This window comes from Microcebus murinus, chromosome 8 (assembly GCF_040939455.1).
Source record: "Microcebus murinus isolate Inina chromosome 8, M.murinus_Inina_mat1.0, whole genome shotgun sequence".
In the NCBI taxonomy this organism is placed as follows: Eukaryota; Metazoa; Chordata; class Mammalia; order Primates; family Cheirogaleidae; genus Microcebus; species Microcebus murinus.
In genome coordinates this window covers 33,886,784-33,898,791 of record NC_134111.1, presented here as the reverse complement: position 1 = coordinate 33,898,791, position 12,008 = coordinate 33,886,784, and the positions used below count along the sequence as shown (strand labels likewise).

At 40.1% G+C, this 12,008-nt stretch overlaps 1 protein-coding gene across 16 annotated transcripts in view; it reads right to left on the bottom strand.

Annotated features, from left to right (window-relative positions):
- The window catches only part of FMNL2 (formin like 2), a 302,649-nt gene that overhangs the window by 123,139 nt on the left and 167,502 nt on the right, over nt 1-12,008 (bottom strand). For all 16 annotated transcript variants that reach the window (XM_020288456.2, XM_020288451.2, XM_020288458.2 and 13 more), the window contains exon 2: nt 2,612-2,695. In XM_020288456.2, the coding sequence (XP_020144045.1) occupies nt 2,612-2,695 (84 nt within the window). The remainder of the gene's footprint in view (nt 1-2,611; nt 2,696-12,008) is intronic.

Below are 12,008 nucleotides of genomic sequence, written 5' to 3'. Positions count from 1 at the left end.
ATCACGAGCGTGAGCCACCGCACCCAGCCCCAGTTCATGGTTTTTATATTTGGCCTCACAAACATATAGGCCAATGATATTCATGTGTATGACACATCTATGGGTTCCCCATATGCAACAAAAGTTTACTTCTCTGCTGGCCACAATTCTCACAATGACTAATAGTTAACAATGCGGGTTCATCACAGTGGTTAATGTAAGCAGGTTAAGCTCTGTGCCTAAGCTACAACTCCCAGCTTTCTCTCCTTCTCAGGAAAGCATGTTAGAATGTCAGAATGCAAACAGAGACAAATTTTATTTTTATTTTTACTATATCAATCAGATACTCTGGAACCTTATGAGAAAGGTAACAGAGAGTGGTGGTAATGAGATACCAAATCTGCATATTCTACAGAATAAGAGCGCCCCTGTCACTCTACTACTTAACAGCTATATGATTTATGGCCAATGATTTAATCTCCAAGTCTCAGTCTTGCCCTTATGTCAAATAGAGATACTAACAAGTATGATTGCTTTAAAGATTAAATGGGCCTGGTGCGGTGGCTCACGCCTATAATCCTAGCACTCTGGGAGGCTGTGGCAGGAGGACTGCTTGAGGTCAGGAGTTATCAGCCTGAGCAAGAGTGAGACCCCATCTCTACTAAAAATAGAAAAAATTAGCTGGGTATGGTGGCAAGCGCCTGTAGTCCCAGCTAATCAGAAGCATCACTTGAGCCAAGGAGTTTGAGGTTGCTGTGAGGTAGGCTGATGCCACGGCACTCTAACCTAGGAGACAGAGCAAGACCTTGTCTCTAACCCAGGTGACAGAGTGAGACTCTGTCTCAAAAATAAATAAATAAATAAAGATTAAATACAAAGATAATTAAGATAATCTGCTTACTAAATGCTGGCTATTGGCAATAAAACTACTCTATTGTCAATAAATCACCCATGACACCTCAGAATTGGCGGAGCCACTTCAACATGGAGAAAGCACATACAGATGTGACCAGCAGAAAGGAACAGAAGTAGCAGGAGCATGGTTGCCAGTGAATCCTGCCCGTCTAGGGGAGGGGAGGAGGAAAGCAAAGGGGAAAGAAAGGGGTGAGAGGGAAGGCAAGGAAGGGGAAGAAGGGAAGGAAAGAGAAGAAAGGGCAGGAAGAAGTGTGAGCCCTCATAGTGCTAACAAACGACTCCCCCCACAGGGGCCAGCCTACTTTTGCACTTGGCCTCTGTTCTCTTCTCTCATAACCTGTCACACTTCCAAATTTTTCCCCTCCCTCATTTGTATGATTACCTTTCCCTTATGTTAATTATCCCCATTATCTTTTTTTCATTGTCATTATATAAAATCATTTTCCCCTGCAATACTAGGCTTAGATAACACTCATTAAGTCTCGAAGGAGATAAGGGTGAGCAAATTCTTTTTTCTTTTGCATCACAGTCACATACACAGTAAGCTTTCTCTTTGGTTTCTACTGACTCTTAGTGTTCATGCATAGCATGGAAAAAAGACAGTGAATTCACCATCATTCCGTTACTGCTTTAGTTTAGGAACTAAAATAAAACAACGTATGAGGGCTCCAGAAGCTTTATGTGAACAAAGTGCCAACTACTTCTTAGGGAACATGAGCCTTCTTCTACCTATAGGGGACAGAAAAATCCCTCTGCTCCGCACACATTTGTCCCCACAGCAGAGACCGAAGGAAGCTATGTTAGAAGGAATTACATTCCTCAGAAATTTTCAGGGCGGCAGCAGGTTGTGAGCTCACAACCACCACAAGGCTCATGACACAAAATAAAAGCGCTAATATATAGAGATTTGCTCCCTGCTTTAGAGAGCAATCCTCCCACGGATTATAACTAGCCTATGGTTAGCCAGCCCTGCAACAAAGTATCAAAAATTACTACCAATGGAATACCAAGGCGTTCAAAAGAATGAGGTAGAGACATATATATACTGGCATATGTATCAAGATGCAGAAGAGTGTGTGCATGTATGTATAATCACATTTTCTGTTGTTTAAAAACAGAAAAAGGAGAAAAAAGCTGGACAGAGATACTTCAACATCTCACCAGTGGACCACTAAGGTATAGGATTTGGAGGGTGGAGAGAAAGAAAATGAAAAATTCCACTTTTTATATTATATCCCTCTGAAGAGTCTGAATTTGTTATGAGTTAATGATAAAATAAGAACACCTGGAGAATTGCTAAAATCTGAAATAATCTTATCAGCCTAAAGCAACATTTTTTATAAACAATTCACTTTCTTGTGTGAATATACATAAATTTACATGAATAGGAAAGCCAATTAGAGAACCTGCATGATTCGAGCAACATAAACTGCTACATAAGGTAAACAGAGAAACAGACCACCTAAATTTAGTTTGCTCTCTGATCATACTTTCCAGAGCATCTAATTGCAAAATGTTTGAAAACAAAGGAGAACTAAAATAATGAAATAATCAAAGAAGTCATTTTCTAGCCTTCCCTTTGGTGATAAGAAATAGGAAGGCAAAGAGTGACACACAGAAATCCACGCATCTCCTGGTTGAAAAGTCCAACATATTTAGGGGAGAAATCTGGTTCTCCTTTCATTACTTCCTTGATAAAAGCATCACTGTTTCTTACCTGATCACAAATCAGTTCCCATTTTTTCTCATTGTCATACTGCCGCAGTAACCTGGCTTTGTCAGGAGGCAGGTTCATGGCATTCTGTTTAAAAAAAGAGAGAGAGGAAAATGATTTGTTACATTCCACAACAGGCTGCAAATGGGTAACTCGCAGGCAGACCAAAGAATACTACTGGGGCTCTTTCATAACTTTCTTTCACTTCATAGTGTCTCATGTATAGGAAGTCATTTAAACATCCAATTGCTTAAATGGGAGGAGGGACCCTCTGAAGTTCTATGTTGGGATGCGTGAGATAGATGGTCTGCTTTGAACAATCAGACTTGCATCTCAGCAAAGGTGATGCCTTGATTCTTCATTTAACAGCAGCCTCCCTTTCTACTCAATGGAAACGCCAGGAGGGGTTGGTTGTTCAAAGTACCGGCCCGATTTCTTTTTAAAGCACAGTAGTCCCACTGGACGCAAAATAAAACTCAATGACCAAAACCACTGATAAATTCAATCTTGACTTGTTTTGAGAAACAACCACTGAGTATAAGAAAAACTTCTTTTTAAACAAAAACATGACAACGATGTAACTGTTTTTTGTCCCTTCTGTGAGTCTTCCTTCAGGACATATGTTATTAACATTCATAACCCAAGTCCCAGTTTAGCTACACTGATTTATGAAGCTGAGTTTGCAGTGAGAAATGGACCATGAGCTGCACTGTCCAGACATCAGTTCATGTAACCACCACCACCCACCCCAGCCCCGTTAACTCTGCACACCCTATGCAGTGTCAGCCGGGGATTTTTGCCTGGCTACATGCACGTGTTATGAGTGTAATGTCCCAAATGACCAACCATGCACATGTTCAAGATCCTTGATTTGGGTCTGAGGTGAGATCTTTAGCAACAGAACATGGCAGACTGAAAGGGCCCCAGAAGGAACTCAGCTCTGTTCCTTTGGCCTTCCCAACATTCCCATGCTCCACACAAATGAGCTAAAGAAGTCAATTAATGTACCGTGTTTATTAATCACCCTGTCTATTAATCCTCTGGCATCAACACTCTAAATCACACCTATCCCTAAACAAACAATGCAGCTCCTTGTCTAGGCCGATATTTGAGTAGACAAATACCAACATCTTAAACTTTTAATGTTCGAGCCCCCAGCTCTCTGAAGGACTTGGCTTAGAGAGAAACAATTCCCCTTGCAGTGGTTACGTCTCATGTCATAGGGTGAAACAATTTTATTTTATTTTTTTCACAGTTTGGGAAACAATTTATTAGACGACTGATTCAAGGCACTCAGGCCCTACATTTCTTATTGAAAGGCAACATTACTGTTGGAAGGGATGACAGCAACAAATGTAGCTGAGATAGGGAACTGGCAGGCATCGGTTAAGTGACTCAGGATGTCTCTGACCACCTGATCAAAGTAGGATGGGGATAGGACAGGTTCCCACTGGTTAGAACCAAGAAGACAGAGGAGTTGACTGCTTCTTCACCTTGCAGCTTCATTATACCCTCATTACCATGAAATCTTTTTTTTTTTTTAATTTCAGGATATTATGGTTTGGTTTTATTTGGCTATATACACAAATACACAAAGGAGAATCACGTGTGTATTTTTCTGAGGAAGTCTAATGTTATTGACTGTCAAATAGCCAGTCCATTTGGTTACCAAACCAAATGTTTTAGTTACATGTTACTAACATGTTAGTTACATTTAGCCACATACAAACCATGATGTGAGGCGTGCCCTTTCCCCACTACAATGCTCACCACATCCCTTAGTTGTGAGTTTACCCATCTCCAACCCCCAAAGAATATTATTACTATGGGAGCACCTTAGTGCTGATCAGTCACAGTGCCAGTTTGATGGCGAGTACATGCAGTGCCTATTCCTCCATTCTTGTGACACCTCACTTCGGAGGATGGGCTCAAGCTCTATCCAGGAAAATATAAAAGGTGCTAGATCACCGTCGTTTTTTATAATTGAGTAGAATTCCATTGTATACGTATACCATATTTTATTAATCCACTCATGGACTGACGGGCATTTGGGTTGTTTCTACATCCTTGCTGTAGTGAATTGTGCTGCCATAAACATTCGGTTGCAGATGTCTTTATTATAGAATGTCTTTTGCTCCTTTGGGCAGATACCTAATAGTGCTATTGCTGGAGCCTGATTAAGTGGCAGAGAGTCAGTCTTTGGTGATTTTGATAGATTTAACCCAAGCATTTTCCCCTAAACTCAATCTAACATCCAGATTGGTATGACTTAAGGGTATCTACCACCTATTGAGTCTAACTCGTCAGATTATAAAACTTAACCTGTCTTCAGAATATTTAATTTTTTTTAATTACCTTCAAAGCTGACAATTTGAAGAGCATTAGACTCCACAGTTTTCGATGGTATTGCCAAGGCTTCTTAGATATAGAAATATCTAAAATGGGAAAATGTATTCATATGGCCTATCTCTATGAAATATCTACTTGAACCAGAATGGAAAATATCTGCCTGTAATTATTAGTCATTACAACTTAACAATGTTAACCAATAACCCCTGGGATAAGACAAAGGAGAATCACATGTGTATTTTTCTGAGGATGTCTAATGTTATTCACTGTCAAATAGCCAGTCCATCATTGCTTATTTGCACTCTAGAGATGGAGTTTTGTTTTCTCTTAAACTGGTCTAACCCTCAAGTTAGTGCCCCTGGGTATGATTATGCATTAAGTGAGAACAATAAGATCACGAGATTAGTTAAATGAGTTTTTCTTTCCCCTGAGTCCTCATTAATCTATTGATATATAAAGGAAATAAGAAAAAGAATGCCTGAACTCCTACAAGGTGCCAAACTCTGTATTAGACCGTTTGCATACGTAATTTAATCTTCATAATAAGCATATGCGATAGATATCATTTTCCCCATTTAATATATGGGTTAACACACCTGAGAGAACTGGGTCAACTTGCTTACGGTTCCACAGCTTTACAGGAACAAAAACAGAACCTCAACTTAGTCTGTTAGATTTGCAAGGACAAACTGTGACTGTGCCACCAAGCTTTTTTTTTGCAGAAAGCAAAATGGCAAATAACTTACGAGCTTCTACGAGTACTCTACTAGACACTGCTGCGGAAGCACTCTGCAACACACTGTTACAGGAATTAGATGCCAGCCCTCCCGTTACTGCAAAGAGAAAGGCAAGATGCTCCTTCCAGACCAACTTATTTTGATGACGGTCTTTCATTCAACAAACGTTTATGAATTACTGCCCGTGTACCAGCACCGTGCAACATGCTATGTGGTATGGTGGGAAACCAAACAGACATGGTCCCCATGGAGCATTATATTATAGTGGGGAGACACAGAAGAAACAAACAATGCTTTTAAACCTCTGGCAAGTCTTGAGAGAGGTTATCAGAGGGTAGATTTCCTATACACGGTCTGGTAACACCTCTCAGGAAAAAGTAACAATATGAATCCTAAAAAAATGAGAAGGAGTCAGCCAGGTAAAGGGCAGATGAGAGCACAGTAGGCAGAGGAAACAAGAGGACTCCAAGGCAGGAAAGAGCTCTGTACATTCAAAGAGCTGAAGGAAAACCAGCATGGCCAGAGAGAAAGTGAGAGAGAGAGAGAGTGAGGGAAAGATGAAGTTGGAAAGGTGAGTCAAAGCCGTATCATGTCCAGGCCAGCATCAATATAGTTTATCAAAAGTGCCATGTGAAGCCCTCGAAGGCTTTTAAGCAGGAAAATAACATAATCAAGTTGTTTTACACCGCAGGTGCTATGTGGAGAACTGATTAGAAATAGCATAAGTGAAAGGTGAGAAAGCAGGAAGGAGGCCAGGGCAGTAGTTCAAGCGAATGATGGCAGCTTGGATAAGAGTGACAGCCCATCACTGGAGAAAAAAATGCATAGACGTCAGAAACATCAAGTAAAACTGATTAAACTTCAGGGCAAAAATTAGTACCCTATTTCTGGCTTGAGTCACTAGGTGAATGGTGGTACACTTCATACACAGAGCAAAAGGCAGCATGAATCTGGAGGTGGTGGTGAAGAATAAGGTTTCTAAGTGACCCTGTGTAGGTCTGAGATAGCTATGAGACAAGAGAACAGTCAGGCAAGTATATAGATACATGGTTCTGGGGTCAGAAGAAAGGTCTGCATTTTCTGAACAAGAAGAGTCTTAAGTTTTTTTGAGCCTAATGACTAGTTGCTGTCAGGAGAAGTAGCTCAACATCAATACACCAAAAATAAAATTGCACTTGGTAATCATTCACCAAGCATCTAAAATAACCCCTTCCACGGGTCAAGACTCTGTGCTGCTCAGGCATACATTGCTCAGCCTAATAATTCTACAGCGACCACGAGGAAGCAGCTCTATGTAAAATTACACACTCCACAGAGGCCTGGCTAAAGTTCAGGGATGTTATGATTAGCTGCTAATAACCGCTTTTAAACTACTATTTAGAATGAACTCATTCTTCTTATGCTATACACGGCAAGACTCTGGAGTCCAAGCTAAATGTTTGTGCAGGTAATTCATAGAAGTTCAAGTTCTTTTCTGAGAAAAATATTGGTTCTATCTCCAGTCCCACTGCTGCCTTTATAAAAATGGATTGCTCTCTCCTAGTTAGCTGAAAATATAAATCAACTTCCAAGTTTTCCTAACACAGTGACAACGCTACTGTACCCATGATTAGTAATGTCTGTGACACAGATCTGTGGCATGGCTCTCCTTTCTTTCATGCATCGATCCATCCAACATTTAATGGGCTTTGACCATATACCACAATGCCCACACTGTAGGCATCTGAGAGAATTTAATCACGAAGTTGCTGCCTGCAAATACCTGCCAAGGGTCCACTGAAGACATACGATATTTGAGTCGAAAAGTTCACTGGATGTTAATTACCTATTTTCTAGATTGTACAAGTTTCTAAGAGTATTCTTTCTGTAAAGAATGTTCCTTTCCTTCCACTCCAAGAATCAACCCAAATATCATTTATCATTAGAACCTTCCCCCAACTACTCCAGGAAGACATACATACCTTCTCATTGAGTTCTGAGAGCACTGTGTACACATCTCTATTATAGCACCTTGCACACAATACTCTAATAATCTGTTTGCCTACCTAAATTCTCCACTGGACTAAGTAATTCAAGGACAATTTTTGCTTTGTTAATTACCAATGTCTGGCACAATATGGCAAACAACAGACATTAAGCAGGTTGCTGAATAACTGAAGAATAACATTGCCATACCACCCAGCCTGAAAATATCTTTACTGATTTATGATTTATGCCTTAGCTATTAAAGTCTACACACTAAAGAGCATTTCTGTTTCTTGTAAATGGTTAGTAATGTCTATTACTTATTGTCTTCCAAACAAGAATTCATGGGGGAAAAAAATCAAGTCTAATTCTAGTGACAATTCTAGACAATACTAGACAATTCTAGTTTAATTCTTTTACTAAAAAGAAAAATGACATTTTAAGCATTCTTCTGCCACATATAATAAACCACAGACCTGAACTTTGTTTTGTTGTTGGTAAATTCAGATTGGTATCAACTGTAATAATTAATCTACCCCAAGAGGTAGATTAGATAGATGAGTAGATAAAACCTCTACTCTGGTTTTATCCTTAACGGTTCCATTTTATCAATATATTGCTTTTAAAAGTCCCTTCCATCTCATATGTTGTGAAAATAGAAAGCATAACTACTAAATAAACAGCAATAGAAAATCCAAATTTCTGAGAACTTCACGAAGAAATTAATTATGGTTAAGGAGAGTCTATGATAGCCTATACATCTGAAGTTACACTTACGGACTAATTATTATAGACAACACTGAGCAGAATGAGATGACCCAAATCATTCAGAATCAAATAAACTTATGTCCTAGTAGTACAGAGTTTTCTGATATCAGCTCTTGTCCTGGGCTCATGGTAATAGTTCAAACATAGAAAACATCCTCCTTTTACCTGATATCCTCAAGGCTCATACTTAGAGACCCTCAGTAATATGCAAACATGCAGCAGTGAAACTGAATAGTATCAAATACACCTTACATAATATACCTTTGTCCTCATAATCTCTAAATTAAAACTCACAAGTATTAAATCACCAGATTTTATAACAGGAACCCTTCTACTACATAACCACTTGCTTAGAAAGATGAATGGCCATGGACCTTGCAATTAGTGTTGCTCCTGGAAACAGAGAAAAGTATGTCACAAGAGAAGTGGCTTAGACAATCTTCTAGAGGGCTTAAATAATAGAGATAACAAAAGTTTTACAGGAACCCAAAAGAAGTCGTCATTACTTTTTTAAAAACTTAGGCTGGGCATGATGACTCATACTTATAATCCCAGTGCTTTGAGAGGCTGAGGCTGGAGGATTACTTGAGGCCAGGAGTTTGAGATCATCCTCTTTTGTAGAGAGATCCTGTCTCTACAAAAAAATTTTAAAAATTAGCCAGGTGTGGTGGCCCATACCTGTATTGCCAGTTACTCGGAAGGCTGAGGTAGGAGGATATAGAAAACACATAAAATTCAGTAGTGATTAGAATTTGTTCAGTAGTGTTTAGAACTATATTCACATTGTGCAACAGATCTCTAGAACTTTTTCATCTTGCAAAACTGAAACTCTATACCCATAAAAAACAGCTCTCCATTTTCTCCACCCCAGAGCCATGACTTGTTGCTACAGAAAGGAAATGAGATGGATTGCAACCAATGGTTGGACAGCACAATGAATTTATTGAGGCAGTGTAAGGCAAGGATTTACTAGTTTGCTAGTTTTTACTATTTGGGCTCTGGAATTGCACTAGCTGGATTCTAATCCTGACTCTACTTCCTGACTCCACTACTTAATATTGGTGATATCAAACCACATCATTTGAATCAAAAAGCAAATCAGGCCAGGTGCATTGGCTCACACTGATACAGTAGCACTTTGGGAGGCCAAAGCAGGAGGATTGCTTGAGCCCAGGAGATTAAAACCAGCCTGGGCAACATAGCAAGATGCCATCTCTATAAAAAGTTTTCAAAAATTAGCCAGGCCTGGTGTGTGCCTATAGTCCCAGCTACTCAGGAGGCTGAAGTGGGAGGATCACTTGGGCTCAGAAATTCAAGGTTACAATGAGCTATGATCACACCACTGGACTCTAGCCTGGGTGACAGAGTGAGATACTGTCTCTTTAAAAAAAAAAAAATAAGGCGGCAAATTAACCAAACAAACAGTTCAGAGTTGAAGAAGCCAGTAAATGTAATTCAAAATTGAAGGTCACAGTCAGGCCAGAATCAAAGCTAAAGGTCAAAACCAACAAGCTGTGCCATTTAAGCGTGGTCTGATAGGTCTCAGGCACTTAGGCGCTTTGTCTGCATTATCCCATTTAATCTGTTTTATAATCCTGACAAGTAGGTATTATCTCTTCCATTTAACAGAAAAGGAAACATAAGCATAGGAGGTTAAGTAACTCTCTCATGGCTGAGATAGGTGGCAAAGCTAGGGACTTAAAAGAGGTCTCCATGACACTTGAGCTACGGTATTTCTGAAATATGACTTGCCTGAACTAAGCAATCCCACAGTTCTACTTAACCGGAGACATAGTCATTAGCATGTAAAGTGAAAGTGGAAATGCACAGTACCATTTAGGCTCTTAGTATTTTCAGCTTAAAATACTGGCATTTTAACAGAAGTATTCTAAGATATTGAAAAACAAACTAGAACCAAAAGAAACTGGGCTAAATACAGATAGCAGGGTATTGGGTCATACCAACATCTACTTAATAAACTGACAAAAATCAAATATGTGGTAAACTCAGGCTTCAAGGACTCTTCAGTGAAGCAGAAGGAGAGACAATGAGTACGCAAATGTGGAACATCACGTTAAAAAAATAGGACAGAGCCTCAGAGAAGGAGCCATTGCTTTTTGTTATGGAAAGAAGAAATGCAATGGATTGAGTCCAGATGTGTGGAGAGGACAAGGAAAGCATGGCACCAAATGGCACAATTTGGTTTTTAGTCTTTGGACTCTGTAGATGGGCCACTGGGGCTGCCATCATGACTCTACCACTCATTGACAGTATAATCTCGGGTAAATCATTTCAACCAGATCTCAGTTTCGGCCTGGTGCAGTGGCTCACGCCTAAAATCCTAGCACTCTGGGAGGCAGAGGTGGGAGGATTGCTTGAGCTCAGGAGTTCGAGACCAGCCTGAGCAAAAGCAAGACCTGGTCTCTACTAAAAAATAGAAAGAAATTAGCTGGGCATGGCGGTGTGCACCTGTAGTCCCAGCTACTTGGGAGGCTGAGGCAGGAGGATCACTTGAGCCCAGGAGTCTGAGGTTGCTGTGAGCTATGACAACACCACGGCACTCTAGCCAGGGCGACAGAGCAAGACTGTCTCAAAAAATAATAAAATAAATAAATCTCAGTTTCCTCACTAATGAAATGAAAATGATTGTAGTGGTAGTGAAGAGTATGATGATGGTGATGAGGATGGTAATAACGATACTACCCACATCACAGAGTTTGAGAAAAATTAATTCAGATAATGCCTGTATAATATCCCCCGCCCCGACCCGGCCCGTCTGCCACCTGTGATTTTGCTTTCCTTGGTTTCACTTTCCACAGTTTTAGTTCCCCACAGTCAACCGTGGTCTAAAAATAGATGAGTACAGTATGACAAGATATTTTGAGAGAGAGAGAGAGAGAGACAGAGAGAGAGATACTACATTCATGTAACTTTTATTACAGTATATTGTTATTAATATAATGTTTCTATTTTATTATTAGTTACTGTTAATCTCTTCCTGGGCCCAATTTATAAATTAAACTTTATCATAGGTATGTATGTACAGGAAAAAACAGTATATAAAGGGCTCAGTGCTATCCAAGGTTTCAGGCATCCACTGGGGGTCTTGGAACGTATCCCCTGCGGACAAGGCCAGAGTTCTACTGTAGAATAGCACAAAAGCAAGCACGCAGAAAGCACTCAATCTCTCTCATACTCTTCTCATTATTTTAGGTAAAGGGAAATAAATATAGGAGGGGGCACAGGGCTGTAAGTCACACAGAATAAACCAGAAGGTAAGGAGTGGATGGTGTGAGATCAATTCACTGTGGACACCAGACCAGAGACTTTCAACCTATTCTAGAGGCAGTGAGAAGTCACTGACCAGAAAAATGTCAGGGAAAAACAAGCCTTTGGGGCAACGAGTCCTGAAATCAACACCAGGTGAACAACTGCTCCCTCTGTTAACTCTTTCCACATTGCCATTTTTCCCCTCATACCATCACTGGGATATAAAGTTAAGTCGCTTGGTACTGAGTAATGTACCAGTTCTCCTGAGTTCACTTTAAAATTGCAGCCACTGAGGGCTGCAAGAGTGTGGC